This window comes from Schistocerca serialis, chromosome 4, assembly GCF_023864345.2.
Source record: "Schistocerca serialis cubense isolate TAMUIC-IGC-003099 chromosome 4, iqSchSeri2.2, whole genome shotgun sequence".
In the NCBI taxonomy this organism is placed as follows: domain Eukaryota; kingdom Metazoa; phylum Arthropoda; class Insecta; order Orthoptera; family Acrididae; genus Schistocerca; species Schistocerca serialis.
This window is the reverse complement of record NC_064641.1, coordinates 224,512,870-224,533,589: the sequence shown is the minus strand read 5'-3', so window position 1 is coordinate 224,533,589 and position 20,720 is coordinate 224,512,870. Positions and strand designations below refer to the sequence as shown.

Here is a 20,720-nt window from a genome sequence, read left to right as displayed (position 1 = left end):
GCTGCGCTCGTCTATTCACTTCTAGCTATCTTGCTCAGTACATAGCTGAACGAAAACTTTCTATCTCCAAACTCAATCGTTCCATTTGCTAAGTCCTAAACTGCAGAGATGCTCACTCTTTCTCAGGCAAGCTGAGTCAAGAACGCCACGTCCGCACTCTAGGTAAGCTGGGAACGGAAGACCACTACAGAGACATCTCCCAGTCCGCTCTTCGCCTTGGTTTCCCCTCCAGCAAAATCACTTACGCCAATTGCAGCGCTGACCAATGCCTGCTCAGGGAAGTGAACAAACTCCCACAAAATTTCCCTCCCTCTCAACTTCAGCTATTTAGCTCCTCCCAGGCCACCCATCAAGGTTAGCGTTTGCACAAGACACCAATTTTTCCGGAATTCTGACTCCCAGGAGAGTACTTCAATTTCCTTGGTCCTATGTTCCCATCGGAGGCTGGTGTATTTCATTCTGTCGCTCTTCACCTGATTTACTTCAGACTCTGCGGACCGAGAATTCAGTGTGAAGTCGCTATAGTCATGAACAAGCATATTTTGGCCTCTGTTGACTGATCCACCGTAGCTTTGCGAGGTTTTCTCGCATGTTTCACTGAAAATGGGACGACGGACATTTATCAACAGGCGTACAAGTTCTCTGTCTGCTTCCCGGTACACCAGCATGGGGTCAACCACCCACTCACTGTCACTCATCTTAAGGCAGCTGGAGGCCGCGCCCCATTACCGCTTTCTCAGACCTTGAGCCGCCCTAAACTGCCTATTGTCGCTTCCCTTCACCGCTCCCTAACCGGCCACAGTCAATTCTGAATACTTTCGTGTGATAAACCAGCCTCCAGTAAACTGACGCGTTTCCACAAAGTTTTCATGTCGTGTGAATTACTTTAAAACCATCACCTAACATTAATTATTCCAATACGTCCATACTATACCCTCTACAAGACGAATTGTGCCTTGCCAGTCATTTTTGTTCAGTCCTACTGTTCGCTCAACGTGAGTTAGGTGATCTTTAATGACTTCATGTAAGGGGCATAGTTCTTGCCATCTTACAAACTGTAGGTTTCAACTAGTATTCAGAGCATAGTTGCATTCTGTTAGCAGGATGGGGGTGGGGGTGGGGAGGTTTAGAATTGTCTACCCTTTCTGTGATCATTTGTCATTTCCTGTGATTATTCCTTTAGTGCGTAAGGATCTCTTATTGTCTGTTGAGCATTGTATTAATTTATTCCATTGTTCACAGGGAGATAGCTTGCTGTGGATCCAAGGGGATGCCCCAGAATTGGGCATCTAAAGTAGGAGCACTTACAGTAATTATAATTGTTATTTGGTGTTTGTGCATTTGTGTAAATTATCTTCTGTGCACCTGTGCCCTCAGAGATGTCGTGTGGTCAATGGGCAAGAGTTGCCTCTGATTGACAAGGAGCATGGCAGTTTGTTTTCATAGGCCCATGCTGTACTGTCAAAATTCTGGGTCCAATTAATTTGCTTGTCAGGCATAATTGGTATCTGGAGTTTGGGTATTTGTGTAAATTATCTTCTGTGTGCCCCTGCCCTCAGAGGTGTCGTGTGGTCAATGGGCAAGAGTTGCCTCTGGTCAGCAAGGTGCGCATTACTTTTTTTCATAGGCCCATGCTCTACTATCAAAATTCTGGGTCTGATTAACTTGCTTGTCAGGCATCTAGCCACTGGTAAGATCCTCAGATCCACTTAAGCCCATTATTTAACCTTATGCTTCTCCTGTTGAAGGTACGGGGGTCCAATGGTTTAAGGAGTGGAGGCTGAGCTGTGGCAGAGTTGTTCATGTCGCCTTTCGAATTCCTGGCGCCACTATCTCGATCTGTCATGTGATGTCCCTCTGGCTTGAGGTCACTAAGACCTTTGCTTGAGGTTGTACATGGAAACGGGGTATGTTGTCGCATGATGAGTTGACAAGGGGTAATGGAATGAGGAGGGCTGTGTGAAACGTCTGCCCAGCACATAAGACGAACATTGGCACAAGCATCTTGGGCACAGAGTCCGGCAAGTGGTTGCTGGACACATTTATGGGACCAAGTTGAATGCTGTCTTCACACATAGACTGACCAGCAAATGTTAGTGACTGGTGCCTATAGCCACATCATTGCTCTGCAGATTATGTACTATGGTTTGGTGCGATTAGTTGATTTGTCGGTTTGATAGGATATCAAAATAGTGTGCAGGGTCTATGGTGCAAAAGACATATACCTACTTATTGAATGGGACCATACATTTACATTGAGAAGATTGATTTAGTGTTGTACCACAGATCTGCTAGTAAGTGTTTTGGTGCAGTGTCATTGCCATAGTTCGTGGTAGTTTTCCACACGCCACTCACAAATTCAACAATCGGACCGAGTCTTTACTATAAAAAAAATAAATAAAAAATAATAATAATAAAGACTCGGTCCGATTGTCGAATTTGTGAGTGGCATGTGGTTTGTATTTGATTGCATTGTTGCTGTCACTGCAAGCTCCTTGACTTTCTTGTTTTACTGTGAGTCCACTATAAGTTAGAGAAATTATCTTAGAGTAGAAAGAGGTACTATTGCATGTGCAGCGATAAAGACAAATTTTATGTAAGCAATTGGCCAGCAGACACTACAAATTAACTACAGTCCTTGTGTGATGGGTCTTGTGCACCATCAACAAGTGCGGGACAAGGTGAGTGTTGTCTGTGTCTGATGACATGTCCTAGCATGGAGTGCAGCCCATGTCTGTTGTTCCAGCATTGCCGCATGTATTGCTATTATTCTGTTTGTCTGACATGAGACTAATAGCAAGCCGTGGGTCGTTCATTTTCTGTCTCTCTGTGTTCATTGCTATAAATGTCCTACAGTGACTTTTACACTCCTAGGGTGGAATGTGATTACTGAATTTACACATGTGTGCTGCTGGTGGAAGATTGTATTTGAAGTTCTTGTTCGGACTTGTTTTTCTGGCGCCATGACGATAAAAGTGGAGGGTTGTGCCATTAGTGGCAATGACTGTGAAAGCATTACATGCAATATGTATCGAAACTGGAGTGGCCCTTTGCTACTATTTGCCAGTGTTGTGTGTAATTAAATTAAAAATATAAGTGTGAGAATTTTTTGCCCCCAATAGGGCTGCCCCCTAATTCTAAGTTGCATGCAAGTGCACCACACTCCATTAGGATAGTGTCGTGATTAGTCATCTAGCATAAGTGGTGTCTATGCAGGTTTAGCGCTGTTAAGCTAGCTTACTTCAGAATGAATCTACCTTAAGGCGTGCTAAGCTATTTAAGCTCTGCTGTGCAAGAAATAACTTGTTTGGGCTGACGATTTAGCATATAGAGAGTGTAGCTTGTAAAGTGGTTCATTGGGTACTACTAGTTATATGTTGTGTTGTCCTGTGGTGATTGGTGACCAGAGGTGCATTAGCTGTTGGATGTGATGTAAATTGTTATTGTGGGGTAGTTCTCGTCGACAAGAATGAATTGATTAAAATTGAAATTCACTTGCCCTTGAGTGTTTTAACATGGAAACATGTGAAAACAAAAGCCAAGTTTTGATATATTTTTTAAATCGCATGTGTATTATCACAAGTTAATCTTTCGAGTAAAGAAGGCCAGCCTGTTTTTCATTTGGTCATTTTGCTTAACTGGAGCTGTCATAATTGAAGGCCTGTCTGTTTTCGATTTGGTAATTTTAGTTAACTGAGGCTGTTATTAAAGAACTCCTGGCCGTTTTCTGTTTGATAATTTTACTTAACTGAAGCTGCTATTACGAAGGCCTGCCTGTTTTCTGTTTGGTAATTTAACTTAATTGAAGCTGCTATTATTGAAGACCTGTCTGTTTTGCATTTGGTAATTACACTTAGCTGAAGATGTTATTAAAGAACGCCTGCCTGTTTCCTATTTGGTAGCTCTACTTCACTGAAGCTGTTATTATTGAAGGCCTGCCTGTTCCCCTTTTAATGAAGAGCTGTTACATAATTTTTTGTTAGTGGAAACTCTTATTAACCAAGGTCTACCTGTTTTTATTTCCCTATTATTGAGACCTGATATCTCAGTCAATCTGCATTGTAATTAACTAAATTGGCACAGGATGTAGGGTTAAAGCTCAGCCCATCCAAACCCCAAGTGGTACTGATTGGTCATTCTAGGCTCATAACATGAAATATCGGGAATCCCTGCCAAATTTAACCCTAAATAGGACAAATATCAACTTCTCTCTCTCAGAAAAAGTCTATAAGAAATAATAGGTGAAAATCTTAATTGGACTGCGCACATAACTTCGATATGCAAGGTGGCATCAGCATCTCTCCATGCTCTACAAAAGCATAAAAAGCTCTTTCCTCTTGACCTCAAAAAGAAATCTGTACAAACCCTTAGATTTCTAATTATTGATTACAGAAATGTTATCCCAGAAGGTCTCGCTGAGGAAAGCTGACAGCACTTAAAATTGGTTCTGAATGCCCATGTTCGTGATGTCAGTGATGTTCAACTCTTTGATCATATTTGACCATCATATGTACAGTTATCCAGACGCAGACAAGTGCAGAGTTTTCCTTACCCCCTGTCCCCCTGTCTTGTCTTCTCTCTTGTCAGTACACAATGTCCGCCCCCCCCCCCCCCCCACATCTCTATTCGGTCCTAACCCTCTTGTCTGAACAACATCTAACGAACACCCTTTTCCAACAGAGCAAAATCTCTTTTGTACATCTCCATCGTTTAGCCACTTTCTCAAAGTCCTTCTCAGTAACAGGAGCCACCTCTCGAACATCCTCCCGCATTACATTGGATAACTGAATAACATCTGCAGCGTCAGAAGACAGTTAATTATATATCTGCTGAAGCAACATTAATGATTACAGTTGTCCTGAATGAAGTCGTTACTCCTGCATGCATTTATTACCAACTTCTCCCTGTTTTCTGTAATAGGTCTTTCAAGGGAATAGAAAAATTCTGTATGAAATAAATATGCCAAGTACCAGCAAAGAATTAATTTGTATACATGTGATAGGCATAAGAGATAACACCTCAGATAATATTTATTTCTAAAACAAAAGACAAAAACTTTCTATTATTATTGTTCCATTCTGTCTGTTAGAGTATTGAGACGAAAGTCTTAGCGTAATCTACCAGACGCTGCACAATTATTTAGTTGATAAAGTAAATAATTAAAAGTATTGGTGCTTTATTGAAAATGACATACTACCAGACATAATTGCTTCCATCATAAACAATTTGTATTTTGTAGTAATATTTCGCAACAATCAGCGAGAGGACACACTGAAGCGCGAAAGATGCTGGTATAGGCGTGCATATTCAAATACAGAGATATGTGAACAGGCAGAATACGGCACTGCGGTCGGCAACGCCTATGTAAGACAACCATCTTGCGCAGTTGTTAGATCGGTTACTGCTTCTACAATGGCAAGTTATCACGATTTAAGTTAGTTTGAATGTGGTGTTATAATCGGCACATGAGCAGTGGGACACAGCATCTCTGAGATGGAGATGAAGTGGTGATTTTCCCGTACAACCATTTCATGAGTGTACCTTGAATATCAGGAATCCAGTAAAACATCAGATCTCCAACATCACTGCACCCGGAGAAAGACCCTGCAACAAAGGGACCAACGACGACTGAAGAGAATCGTTCAACGTGACAAGTGCAACCCTTCTGCAAATTGCTGCAGATTTCAAAGCTGTGCCATCAACAAGTATCAGTGTGCAAACCATTCAATGAAACATCATTAATATGGGATTTTGGAACTGAAGGTCCATTCATGTACCCTTGATGACTGCACGGCACAAAGCTTTATGCCTCGCCTGGGTCCATCAAGACTGACATTGACTGTTAATAACTGGAAGCATGTTGCCTGGTCGGATGAGTCTTGTTTCAAATTGTATTGAGCAGATGGACGTGTATGGGTATAGAGATAACCCCATGAATCCATGGACCCTGCATGTTAGCAGGGGACTGTTCAAGCTGGTGGAGGCCCTGTAATGGTATGAGGTGTGTGAAGTTGAAGTGATATGGTACCACTTATACGTCCATACAACTCTGACATGTGAGACGTATGTAAGCATCCTGTCTGATCACCTACATCCATTGGTGTCTATTGTGCATTCCGACGGACTTGGCAATTCCAACAGGACAACGCAACACCCCAGACATCCAGAATTACTACAGAGTGGCTCCAAGAACATTCTTCTGAGTTTAGACGCTTATGTTGGCCACCAAACTCCCCAAACATGGAGATTATTGAGCAAGTCTAGGATGCCTTGCAACATGCTGTTCAGAAGAGATCTCCACCCTCCCCCCCCCCCTTGTACTCTTACTGATTTACGGACAGCCCTGCAGGATTCATGGTGTCAATTCTTTCCAGCACTACTTCTGACATTAGCCGAGTCATCGCCACGTTGTTTTGGGACACTTCTACGTGCTCATGGGGTCCTACATAATACTAGGCATATGCACCAGTTTCTTTGGCTCTTTAGAGTAATTGACGAAGGATAAGGATCATCAACTAGCATTTTGTTAGTGGTCTCATATTAGAATGTATGTCCCTTTAAACCAACAACCTGTATCTTTTAAACATCGAAGTCATATATTTCCTTGTCCAGCGACCATAAGTTACAAAATAACATTTTAATTGTTTTAATTACGAGAGCCATTATTCTCTTGAGGCTTTGCAAAAATCACTGCAAAAAATCACCATAAAAGTCAAGCAAAGTTACATTAATACTAAAACTAAAAGTCTATTTGAGAGATGGCAACTCAAACCTGTAATACGAATATTTATCTCATTCCACAAATAAGCCAACCTTTATTTCTCAGTATTCATAGCTGGTGCAGTCTCCTAAACTTCCTTTCCACAGAACTCGATACATCAGAAATTCTTTTCATATATGCCACTATTATTATTGTTATTATTGTCATTATAATTATTACTAATATCACTATTAGTGGCAGCAGCAGTAGTACTAAAAGCACTGCCACCATTGACTTTATTATTTCATAGTCTGTATTATTTTCTCACACTGTCAATATAGACACTCAGATCTTTGGAGCACTACTTGTCATATTAAAACTGTTATTTCTGAGATAACTGTGATATAAAAAATGTACTATATGTGTGAAACACTGGTTCGATGTAAGAGAGTACGATATTGCAGTGCCTGTGGCGTATGCATGTCTGAAGGAACAGGCAGTTGCGAAACATACAACCATCAGCTGTATAAGGGAATGAAAATGAAAATATATGATGGACCGGGACTCGAACACAGAGTTCACACTTTTACGCGAGTGGTCACCTAACAGCTTTGGCCATCCATGCAGGACTCACAACCAGACCCAAACCGAGCGAGATGGCGCAATGATTAGCACACTGGGCTCGCATTCGGAAGGACGACGGTTTATTCCCGCGTCCGGCCATCCTCATATAGGTTCTTTTCCGTGATTTCCCTAAATCGCTCCAGGCACATGCTGGGGTGGTTCCTTTGAAAGGGCACGGCCGACTTCCTTCCCTATCCTTCCCTAACTCAAAATGAGACCGATGACCTCGCGGTGTGATCTCCTCCCGAAATCGACTCCCAACCCAACCAGACCCAATTTTTCGGGCCTATTTTCCTGCTTTTTTTTTTTTTGGTCAAATATACATATACAAAACTTTTCGGTTCTTTCGTTGCTTTGTTGATGAACATGGAAGAATACGAACTGAACGCAGTCGATTGTGTCTTATTCAAACATGAGATTTTGTGTCATAGTATTTGTTCCCTTAATGATCAGTAACAAAGTATTCAGGTTCCTGCAATGATCTCTGGATTCCTCTTTTTGCACTTTCATTTGTTCAATGTGTAGCCAACGTTAGAAATGTCAAGAAACGGGATAGTTATTGAAAAATGAGCACGATTTCTACGACGATTGTGGCATTTGATCACATGTTCCTGCGTCCATTTAAATTTTACTAACAACTTTACAAAAAATTTTAATTTTTGACTTTGGACTGTAATTTTCTTCAAAGGAAAATAACAAACAAAGGTCGCAGCCGGATGGCACATTACACCATGAAACGTTGGCTGCCTGCGAAAAGTCATTTGTTTATAAGCAAGGGAAAGCTCTTTGCAGTCTATAATTTGTGTACAGCGTTATGATTGTTTAATGATTGGAGTGTCAGTACGGCATAATTTTCGCTATTCTGTTACGTATAAGAAGTTGTGTGCTGTAGGTTTTGCTTCACGAAAATGTGAATCACATCTAAGGTAGGAATTATCTAAGGTTTATGCCCCTGATTGACAGACAAGGTTTTGATTGTAGCGACAGTTAAAATTGCAAAATAGATGCGTCGCCTCTATACTGTGCTGTGTAGTAAATAATTCGAGTGCAAGCGGTACAAGCGAAATTTAGGGCTCGATGAAAATTGTTCTTTTGAGTAGTTAAAAATCCATTAATTTACGTAGGCGTGTATAATTTATTATGCGCCTTCACATATTCTCCTGTTTATCGTAGTTTTAATGTGGTGTTTAGAATGTATGTATATGTAGGATATTATTTTTTGTGATCGATAATTTGAAAGCCGAAGTTTGCTTTGGCACTTACTTTTTTTTTTTTTTTTTTTTACAGTAAACAGGATAACACTGTGAATACAAGTTTCATGTATTCGCTTCCCCTACCACTCCCTGTTAAAGAACTGGATTTTCGTGTGACCTATGTATTTTCGTCATTTTTATCGATACTCAGCTTTCTTGTATATTGGTGCGGTACGTAACGTTAAGAATGAAAGGATGACACGTGTAGGGATGTAATGTGAAGTACATTGCAAATGAACGCATAAGAATACGGTTACTTCATAGAACATCTATACAATCTCCGATATTACAGCAACATAGAAGCAGCAGCAAGCCAAGTGGTGGCAGAGTTTGCTCAAAACTGATTGCAGTTATACCTGTCTGCTTCTGTTTGCGTTTTTTATAGTTAATGTAAGATACTGTACACAAAATGCGACTGGTCTGTTACCATCACTCCCTGTTAGTGTGCCTCATTAAAACACAATTTAAGCAGGCCTTGATGCTACTTACCTTCTTGCTATTTCTGAATTACTGTGCTATCAGACAATGCAGAGATAGTTTATGAAGTAACTACTTTTCCAGTAGTTACCGTTTTTCACATATATTCAGCAGCCTGTGTGATAGTAGTCAAGACACACAATATTTATAAAGAGCAAAACTCACCTCAGTGACTCATCGTATTAATTGGGTCAACGCTATCCATTGTAGTATAATAATGATTAAAAAGACCATATCAGCAGAAAATTGGAGTTAACTATTTACCAGATTCACAGCAGTTGATGTTACTGTATTCATTAGCTGGTCTGTATGATGAGATTGGTGCTGTAAATGATTTCCATATAGGGCTACTGAAAAGTATGTGCATGGTAATAACAAAAAAGTTTTAAAAATGACTCATGTGACATTACTATAAGGTAAGGGGTATCCGAGCACGTGTTGATGAAATACCTGTCTTTCAGACAGTGCAAGTGGATTATGTAGTAAAGATATATAATGAAGGCCTTTTTTAATTTAATTGTCTGCTAATATCATGAAATGGGAATCTGTGTGTGTTAATTTATCAGATAATATTTGTATTTTGTTCTCAGCTAGTTTCATCACTTACAGTATAGTACCAGCTCCCCCCCCCCCCCCCCCTCCTCCCTTTTCCCCTCCCAGACAGTTTGTTTCATCAAGCACATGTGCTGCTTGATACTTCTGCAATACTGTAATCATATCTGCTTGTTATTGCTTGAATCTTTTGATATATAGCCAGCCTTTATAAATTAAGTTATACTGAGATTTTGATTTGATATGTTGCAGAAATGCAAGACTGTCCCTGTTCGAGAACATGCATGTGCTGTTTGTTGAAGCCTGGGAAGCAAAACAAGAATTGTGAGCAAATCAAGTTTGAAAACAAGGGCAAGCCCATCATACACATGGCATCTATTTCACATCCTGTGTAACACGTATGAGGATAAGTGACTTATTTGTAATTGAGTCCTAATGCAAAATAAAAGTTCGACCAGAACAGTTCATATTAACCTGTCGAGTGCAGTGGAGTACCCACACACTCAGCTCGACACACAACCGAAGGAATCTTGTATATTTTGTAGAACGTCAAAGTGTCCTCCAACTCATGACGAAGTCTGCTATCTTCTTGAAACAGAAGCGGCTAAGAGAAACCAACACACACCCTTTAGAAAGAATAACATTCTACTTTTGATGATATCAGGTGATAGCAGTCTCTCTCTTTGCTAGTGGAATGTTGCAGATGAGTTAGAAAGGATCTCTTCATGAATGTATGGTTCTGCCATTAGCAGAAATTTTGTAGCTGTAGCGTATGTTGCCATCACCTGGTGCAAGTGCAGGGCGGCTGCTGGCACGGCTTTGGGTGGGTGATCCTCGGCCGCCAGGCTGCTCTCCACCACCTGCGCCACAAACTGTCAGTCGTGGCACTGAGACAACACCTCCAAGGCATACCCATCGTCCATTTGTGTGTGGCCACTGCGGTAAGGCTTATGCACAGTCATCACACCTAGCACACCACGGACGTACACACACCGGAGAGCGTCCATTTGCATGTCAGTTCTGTGGAAAGACATACATGCAGTCATCACATCTGACCCACCATCGCCGCACTCATACTGGCCAACGTCAGTTTGTATGCAAGGTGAGAATGTTATATATGTTGGCACTGGTATTCTATTAATGATTTTTCTTATTCAGTCCTCCTCCCTACACATCCACTATATTTATCCTGTCACTCTCCTGATACATCCTCCTAGTGCATTCACTCTTACAGCATATTTTCCCGTGACCCTATAATCTGTAGGTGTGTTTATGAGTTGCTTATCCATATTTTATTCTAAATTTGTTTCAAATTTGAATTGAGAACAACTGTCAACACACTGAGCAAGGTGGCGCAGCGGTTAGCACACTGGACTCGCATTCGGCAGGACGGCAGTTCAGTCCCGCATCTGGCCATCTTGATTTAGGTTTCCCGTGATTTCCCTAAATCGCTCTAGGCAAATGCTGGGTGGTTCCTTTGAAATGGCAGAGCAGACTTCCTTCACTAATCCGATGAGATCGGTGACCTTGCTGTCTGGTCTTTTCCCTCAAAAACAATCCCAACTTCCAACCTAGTAACTTAGAAGCAGATATCCTCAGTGTAACAAAGCTGGTTAAAGTACTTCATAATGGCAAGTGTTCGGGCTAGATAGCATACTGATTGGGTTGCTATCAGAGTATGCCAATACACTAGCCCCATACTTAGAAATTGTTTAAACTGCTCACTCAACAAAAGATCCATTCCAAAAGGCAGAAAAGTTGCTTAGGTCACATCAATACTCAAGAAAGAAAATAGGAGTAATCCACTGAATTACAGACTTATTTCACTGGCATCAATTGACAGAAGGATTTTGGACCACAAAGAAGTTTTACAGGCCCTCTGCTGTTCCTAATGTACATAAATGAATGATTTAGGAGACAATTGGAGCAGCACTATTAGACTTTTTGCGTGTGATACTGTCATTTACCATCTGGTAAAGTTATCAGAATATCACAACCAATTGCAAAATGATTTAGACAAAATATCTGCATAGTGCGAAAAGTTGCATTTGTCTCTAAGGATAAGATCTTCCACAAGAGCACAAAAGAAATCCGTTGAAGTTTGGTTACACGATAAATGACTTGAATTTAAAGGCTGTCATGTCAACTAAATACAGGAATTACTACGAACAACTTAAATTTGAATGATCACTTAGGTAGTATTGTGGAGAAGGCAAATCAAAGATTGCTTTTCATTGACAGGCCACTTGGAATGTGCAACAGGTCTGCCAAAGAGACTTCCCACACTACGTTTGTTTGTCCTTGCTAGAATATTGCTTTGCAGTATGGGATCCTTACCAGATAGGATTGACAGAGGACATTGGAAAAAGTCTAGAGGAGGGCAGCTCATTTTGTATTGTGGTGAAATAGGGTAGAAAGTGTCAGGTATATGATAAGCGAGTTAAGTTGGCAGTAATTAAAACAAAGGTCTTTTGAAGTGTGATGAGATCTTTTCATGAAATTTTAATCACCAACCTTATCCTCCAAATGTGAACTTTTCAGTTTGTTTTCAAATTTTACTTTGCTGTCTGTCAGTCATTTTATATCACTGGGTAAGTGATAAAAATGTTAGTTGCAGCATTGTGCACCTCTTTTTTTGTGCTGAAGATAACCTTAATGTGAAGTAATGAGTGTAAGTTTTTCTGGTGTTGTCATTATGTAAATCATTGTTCCTTTTGAACTGCAGTGGATTATTTACAACAAACTTCACGAGGAATAAATACACTGTGAAGCAGTAGTCAGAGTGCCCAACTCCTCAAACACATGTCTACAAGATATCCACGGGTCAGCACCAGTTATTATTCTTACAGCATGTTTTTGAACTATGAAGACTTTCTTAAAAGATCAGTTACCCCAAAACATGATTCCATATGACATATTTGAATGAAGATATGTCAACTTATAGATTTGCCACTCCCTAAGATTTGCAGTGATCCAAAGTGCAAATGTGGCTGAACTGAGTTGTTTTAAGAGTTCCAAAATGTGCTTATTCCAGTTTGAAATTTCCACCCTATTCATTATTTCCTCGCCCTCTTACACATGTAATTGGTGTAGTATCCCTAGATGAGCAAAACTCGATATATTGTGTCTTTTTAAAATTCAGAGTGAGACCATTTGCAGAAAACCAGTCAAACGTCATTGTTCACCATTTCTTCTTTTTTCGTATCTGTACTTGGATTGATTACAATATTAATGTCATCTTCAAAAAGAACTAATTCTGCTTGTTGCATATTAGACGGAAGATTATTTACAAATATGAGGAGCAATAGTGGATCTAACATCCAGCCTTGGGGAACCCCATACATGATTTCTACACAAGTCAGAATAACAACCACAATTATGAAGTACAAATTTCTACATTCTTTTTGTTGAATAAGACATTATCCGCTGGTTGGCTATATCGTCAATTTTACAAAACATCAATTTATACAGGTGAATACTGTGATTTACATTATCAGATGGTGTAGGTAGGTCACAGAAAATACTAACCAGTGCTATTTTATTATTTAATGCTTGCCAAATTTTGTGACTGAACGTGTAAGTGGCAGTCTCAGTAGAGCAACTTTCCTGAAATCCTGAATGTGATTCAATGATTATATTGTTTCTCAGGTGAGATAATATTCTAAAACACATTACCTTTTCAAAAAAAAAAAAAAATTGAAAAAATGATGCCAACTGTGAAACAGGTCTTTAGTGTATGACATCTCTCCTATTGTCTTTCTTGAATAGGGGTTTGTCAATGCAATATTTCAATTTCTCTGGAAAAATGCCTTGAGATAGTGATGCATTACACATTTCAGATAAAACTGAGCTTATTATGTGGGAACAAATCTTTCGTACTATATTGGAAAGACCACCAAAACCGGATGAGATTTTATTTTTTAGAGAATGGAATTTTTTTTTTTTTTTAATATCAGAAGGAGAAGTTGGTGCATTCATATGATTGAATTTTATGAGAGTTCCTTTGTCAACATACTGCTGTGATTTTTCTCTTGAATTTTTTCTCCCTGATGTTTGTAATGTATTTAAGAAATGATTATTACATGTATTTGCTACCCATGACCCTCCATTCATTTCAGTAGTCATGTTATCCTGTTCTGTGCCTGGTTGTCCTGTCTCTAGTTCCACTGTTTCATATAGCATTGTCTGTTGTTGGAATTACTATATGACATTATGTGCATGTTTCTTGTTTTTAATAACTTTTCTTACTAGTTTTGATTTGTTTTTTAGTGTACAACTAGTGCATAATGTCTACTTGTTCTTGCTAGAAGGTACATTTCTCTTTTCCTTTCACAAGATACTTTAATCTCCATAGTGATTCATGATGCTTTACATGGATGTTTAATGTCTCTTCTGACTAGCTTATGCAGAAAGCTATTTTAAAATAATGATGTGAATGTACCACAGGATAGATTAACTTTTATGTTGGCATTTGGTTCATTATAAATTTCATCCCAGGACATCTCTCATAAACTATTGATGAAATCATTTGTCCTCGAATCATTAAGTATTCTGATTTCCACTGACAATTTTAAGGCATTGATATTTATCCTAGCTGTGCATCATGATTAGACAGAGCATTTGTTATTGAGGAAACAGTTATGTTCTTGTTTTGAGCATTATCAAAGAAAAGATTATCAACTAGGATCCTACTTTCTCCACTCGTTTTGTAACTTTAATTACTGAGATCAAATTGCAGGATCCAAAAAATATTTCGATGTCACTTTTCCTATCAAAATTCCTTAGAAAATTGAGAGGTGCTAACTGCTTGCTCTTGTGTGACAGCATACTAAGAAATCAAGATTCCTCATAAACAGTTTAGTTTCCCAGTGGGAGTCTATATACAATTTCAATTAAAAGTTAGATATTGTTTAGCATTAATTCACAAGCACACACTTCTATGTGTTGATTACTAGAAAATATACTTGTTTCAATGTTTTTGAACTTGCATTCTGTAGCCTTACCTGAGTAAGATGCTAGAATGTAATGTTTTGTATGTAACTGATCTAACCATGTGGTTGTGTGGTGCTCAGATAGGCACCGAATGTCTATCTTTTCAGAGTACTCTAAATTTTTGAAACGGACAGAAAGCTCTTGTACCTTGTTACGCAGTCATCTAATATTTAGATGAAATAAGCTAACTTACTTTTCTGTGCATTCTTAAGCATTTTTAGGGCTGTTTTGTTATTTTGACTTCTTTCAAATCACATTGCCTGAATTCTGACTCTAATCTAGAAAAAGATACCTCTCTGACGCCAGTAACCACACGGGTCTTGCTTATGTGATGGTGCACGACTGCCCCGCTCCCACCCTCCCCGGTATGTTTACTGCAAGTAGCTCAGCTAATGTATCTTTCCCTCTCCTATTCAGGTTTAGGCCGTGTCTAGTGTATCCTCGTCTCCCAATTATAACAACAGGTACTGCAGTCTTATTTGATTTAATTTCAGTTAGCAACATCTTCTTCAACTCAGTGTTAACAGAGCTGATAGCGGTGTTAACTCGGGCTGTTCAAGGCACTGTGGGACCACCACCACCTCATATTTGTGCATATACACTCCTGGAAATGGAAAAAAGAACACATTGACACCGGTGTGTCAGACCCACCATACTTGCTCCGGACACTGCGAGAGGGCTGTACAGGCAATGATCACACGCACGGCACAGCGGACACACCAGGAACCGCGGTGTTGGCCGTCGAATGGCGCTAGCTGCGCAGCATTTGTGCACCGCCGCCGTCAGTGTCAGCCAGTTTGCCGTGGCATACGGAGCTCCATCGCAGTCTTTAACACTGGTAGCATGCCGCGACAGCGTGGACGTGAACCGTATGTGCAGTTGACGGACTTTGAGCGAGGGCGTATAGTGGGCATGCGGGAGGCCGGGTGGACGTACCACCGAATTGCTCAACACGTGGGGCGTGAGGTCTCCACAGTACATCGATGTTGCCACCAGTGGTCGGAGGAAGGTGCACGTGCCCATCGACCTGGGACCGGACCGTAGCGACGCACGGATGCACGCCAAGACCGTAGGATCCTACGCAGTGCCGTAGGGGACCGCACCGCCACTTCCCAGCAAATTAGAGACACTGTTGCTCCTGGGGTATCGGCAAGGACCATTCGCAACCGTCTCCATGAAGCTGGGCTACGGTCCCGCACACCGTTAGGCCGTCTTCCGCTCACGCCCCAACATCGTGCAGCCCGCCTCCAGTGGTGTCGCGACAGGCGTGAATGGAGGGACGAATGGAGACGTGTCGTCTTCAGCGATGAGAGTCGCTTCTGCCTTGGTGCCAATGATGGTCGTATGTGTGTTTGGCGCCGTGCAGGTGAGCGCCACAATCAGGACTGCATACGACCGAGGCACACAGGGCCAACACCCGGCATCATGGTGTGGGGAGCGATCTCCTACACTGGCCGTACACCACTGGTGATCGTCGAGGGGACACTGAATAGTGCACGGTACATCCAAACCGTCATCGAACCCATCGTTCTACCATTCCTAGACCGGCAAGGGAACTTGCTGTTCCAACAGGACAATGCACGTCCGCATGTATCTCGTGCCACCCAACGTGCTCTAGAAGGTGTAAGTCAACTACCCTGGCCAGCAAGATCTCCGGATCTGTCCCCCATTGAGCATGTCTGGGACTGGATGAAGCGTCGTCTCACGCGGTCTGCACGTCCAGCACGAACGCTGGTCCAACTGAGGCGCCAGGTGGAAATGGCATGGCAAGCCGTTCCACAGGACTACATCCAGCATCTCTACGATCGTCTCCATGGGAGAATAGCAGCCTGCATTGCTGCGAAAGGTGGATATACACTGTACTAGTGCCGACATTGTGCATGCTCTGTTGCCTGTGTCTATGTGCCTGTGGTTCTGTCAGTGTGATCATGTGATGTATCTGACCCCAGGAATGTGTCAATAAAGTTTCCCCTTCCTGGGACAATGAATTCACGGTGTTCTTATTTCAATTTCCAGGAGTGTAGTTGCCATTCTTATTTCATTCTGGTCGTCCCATTACTGTAATTGCTGTCCTTAGTCAGACTTTCCCCACTCCACCTACTACAATAACCTGATCCTATGTGCCAAAATATTTGCACAAATTCCCTGTATCTTCTGTCTCCTGGCTAAGCACAGCATATGGCTTCACAATACTTGTGATCCTGTTCCTGTCCTGTACCACCTGGCATACATCCTTCCTGTGGCTACTATGTAGCAGCAAGGCTCTTCTTCCTACTCTGTTGGTACCAAGTTACACTGAGTTTCTTTGCTAGAGGTCTGCTGCACTCAACAGTGGCCTACTTCTGGTAACACATTAAACTTATTCAATACTGCAAGCTCAGCTGTTGGTGAAAAAGTTGAACTCTTCCCCTTGTGCCAATTGCTTGTTACCTTTACCCGGTTCCCACAATCTTTTCCCCCTTCAGTCTATAGATTTCAGATTTCGCATGTTCTTATTCAGCCTGAAGGGTACAGATCTTGTCTTCTAGAGTGTGGGACAGTAGAGAAATAGTCTGAAAGTGTTTCGAAGAACCCCTTACCAGGCATTTAAGTGTGAATTGCAGGGTATTGATGTAGATGTTAAGGAAAAAAGAGAGAAGTATTGGTAATTGTGGTATTGCTTTTGCATAAATTTGCAACCAGCTCATCTTTTTCACTTTAGTAGCTTGCTCAGTAATTGTTCCATTGACATTGGCTGATGTTTTCCCCAGTTATTTTATTTTGTGTTTGTGATTCTTGATGCATTTTAGGCATTAATGCAAATAGGATGTAAATTCAGGCAAATGTGATGTCAGTGTTCTGTAAGCGTTCTGTAATATCAGTTTTCTTCATATTTTTTGTTGTCAAGGAATAGTGTCTATACTTATTGTTTTATCTCTGCTGATACGTAGACTTTTTAAGTATTTAGAAAAGTACTGAATTAGACTACTTGGAACTGGTGTGCACAGCCCAGAAATAAGGTATAACTGTGATTAGCAGTTTGTTGCTGTCTTTTGTATCATCATCAGTGTTTTGTCTGTTGATGCTATTGAATTGGAACATATCTGTTAGTCTTTGGATTTCAAGTAATGGTGATAGAGATACAGTAATAAAATAACTTAATAAACAATTTACCAATACATTTAATTTACAGAAGAGGGAAAACTTTGTTTATATATTTATTTACATGTCAAGTTCTGTAGGACCAAGTTGAGGAGCAAATCTCACAGGTCATGGAACGTGTCAATACGTGAAATTACAACATAAAAGTAATAAGATAAAAATAAAATGTTTATGAACCTGAAAAAGTCAATCCTTAAGCTTAAGTAAACATAATTAACAATACAACAAGAATCAGCGTAATTTTTTTTCAAGGAACTAAACAGAATAGGAGTGACCCACGAGGAAACTCTTCAGTTTTCATTTGAAAGCGCATGGATTACTGCTAAGATTTTTGAATTTGAGTGGTAGCTTATTGAAAATGGATGCAGCAGTGTACTGCACACCTTTCTGCACAAGTTTTAAGGAAGTGCAATTCAAATGCAGGTTTGATTTCTGCCAAGTGTTAACAGAGTGAAAGCTGCTTATTCTTGGGAATAAGCTAATATTGGTAACAAGAAATGACAGTAAGGAATATATTTATTGAGAGGCCAATGTCAAAATACCCAGACTCGTGAACAGGGGCCAAGGGGTTCGTGGACTTCCACTTATTGCCCAAACTGCCCATTTCTGAGCCAAAAACATCCTTTTAGAATGGGAAGAGTTACCCCAAAATATGATACCATACGACATAAGCGAATGGAAAATAAGCATACAGTATTTCAGAATTACCGGTAATACTAGAGGGCATATAATTTATATAAATAAGGAACAGGAGTGGCCCCAACACTGATCCCTGGGGCACCGCTCATTTGACCGTACCCTACGCAGACCCCATATCACAGCCGTTATCAACATTGTGAATAATGACCTTTTGCTGTCTGTTGTTAAAGTAAGAGGTGAACCAATTGTGAGCTACTCCCCATATTCCATAATGATCCAACTTCTGGAGCAATATTTTGTGATCAACACGAATGCCTTGGTTAAATCAAAAAATATGTCTAGCGTTCGAAACCTTTTGTTTAATTCATCCAGTACTTCAGAGAAAAGAGAATATAGCATTTTCAGTTGTTAAGACTTCTAAAGATGCAGCCTTTTCAATAACTTTAGCAAACTCTGATGGCATTGAAATAGGTCTAAAATTGTCTACATTATCCCTACTGAGTACTTTCAGTGTTCAGGAAACTGACCATTCCTAAAGGAAAAATTACAAATATGGCTAAATACAGGGGTAACACTTGCAACACAGTACTTTAATATTCTGCTAGGGACTCCATCATAACCATGAGAGTCCTTAATCTTCAGTGATTAAATTGTTGACTCAGTCTCCCAGTCTGTATCACAGAGGAGTATTTCAGACATCAATCTCAGAAAGCCATTTTCCGAGAAAGTTATATGATTTATGTAGAAACTAAATTTTTATTTAATCCACCAGCAATGCGCAGAAAACGATTGTTAAATAAGTGTACATATATGTGATATATCAGTAACAGAAATATTTTTACTACGAACTGACTTCATATCGTCGACCTTGTGCTGCTGACCAGACACTTCCTTCACAATTTACCATATGGTTATAATTTTATCCTGTGAATTAGCTATTCTATTTGCATACCACATACTCTTTGCCTTCCTAATAACATTTTGAAGCACCTTACATTACTGTTTGTAATGGGCTATTGTAGCTTGATTGTGACTATTTATAACATTTTGATATAATTCCCACCATGTTCTACATGACATCCTTATCCCACTAATCATCTACCCGGGCTGCCTGTTACTGCTAGTTTAGAACATTCTAATAGAAAGCAACTCTCAAAGAGCATGAGAAATGTGTTATGGAAAGCATTATATTTATCATCTTTGTTATCTGCGCTATAAACATCCTACCACTATTGTTCCTTAACGAGGTTTAAAAAATTCACTGTTGCTGTTGGTTTAGCTTTCCTACATAGTTTTTAATTATGTGACTTTTGTTTGAGCACAAAAGCCTTTTAGTGTTAAAATTTGTGCATCATGGTCTTTTACTAACAGAATGCCCGTGTAGTAATGAAGAATGAATAAAAATACTGTATATGGCTACGCTACTGTTCCCCTGCACCCTAGTCGGAAAAAACACAGTTTGCATCAGATCATACGAATTTAGCAGATCTACCAACGTCCTTTTTCTTGCACAATCATGTACAAAATTAATATTGAAGTCACCACATAGAACTACTTTCTGGTGCTTCCTACAAAGTGAATCAAGAACCCTCTCTACCTTGAGCAGAAACTCTCTGAATTCCGAGTTAGGGGACCTAGAAACAGCAACAATTAGAAGTTTAGTTTCACTACTTTCAACTGCCGCTGCACAACATTCAGATATTTGTTCAATGCAGTGTCGTAATAAATCTATGGACCCAAATGTTTTTTGCGTAGGTAGCCACTCCCCCACCCCGCAAAGAACTCCTTGGAAAAACAGCCAACTAATCTGTATCCTGGTAATGGAAGCCTCTGAACTGTCAAATTACTTAAGTGGTGCTCCGATATACCAATAATTTCAGAGTCAACATCTATAAGCGGTTCACTAATTTATCTCTAATACATCTAGGCCTAATATTTTTATGAATTATGGTAATTGCTTCTCTACTAGGAAACATGACATCCTCTGAAGGTGAGCCCTTTTAGAGAACTTCCATTAAGCAGGTATACCTATCAGCTGACTTCAGTCTAAAAGAAAAGTGCACCTCAACACCAACTACTACAGGAATTTTTCCACAAGTGATTCCACTACCACCCACTACACTGTAACCTATAAACTTCGCCAGCCTCCCCTTCCCATACCTATTGAGATGCAGGCCATGCCTAGTGAAAACTGATCTACTGATACACCCAACTGGCAACACGAAAATGTGACCCATGCCCTCCGCCATCAGCGCCTAAAAGCCGCATTAAGATGAGGCCGATCATGACGCTGAAGCAGTTGCAGGAAATGCATATTAGCTCCACCAGTTTGAATAGGTATC

General features: G+C 40.4%; 1 protein-coding gene across 1 annotated transcript in view; it reads left to right on the top strand.

Moving 5' to 3' along the window:
- Nucleotides 1-8,079: 8,079 nt before the first annotated feature.
- LOC126473357 (zinc finger protein 239-like) overlaps nt 8,080-20,720 on the top strand; it is a 98,459-nt gene continuing 85,818 nt past the window's right edge. Inside the window, exons 1-2 of the mRNA XM_050100362.1 lie at nt 8,080-8,250; nt 9,859-10,708. Coding sequence (XP_049956319.1) covers nt 10,379-10,708 — 330 coding nt within the window. The 5' untranslated portion in view covers nt 8,080-8,250; nt 9,859-10,378. The remainder of the gene's footprint in view (nt 8,251-9,858; nt 10,709-20,720) is intronic.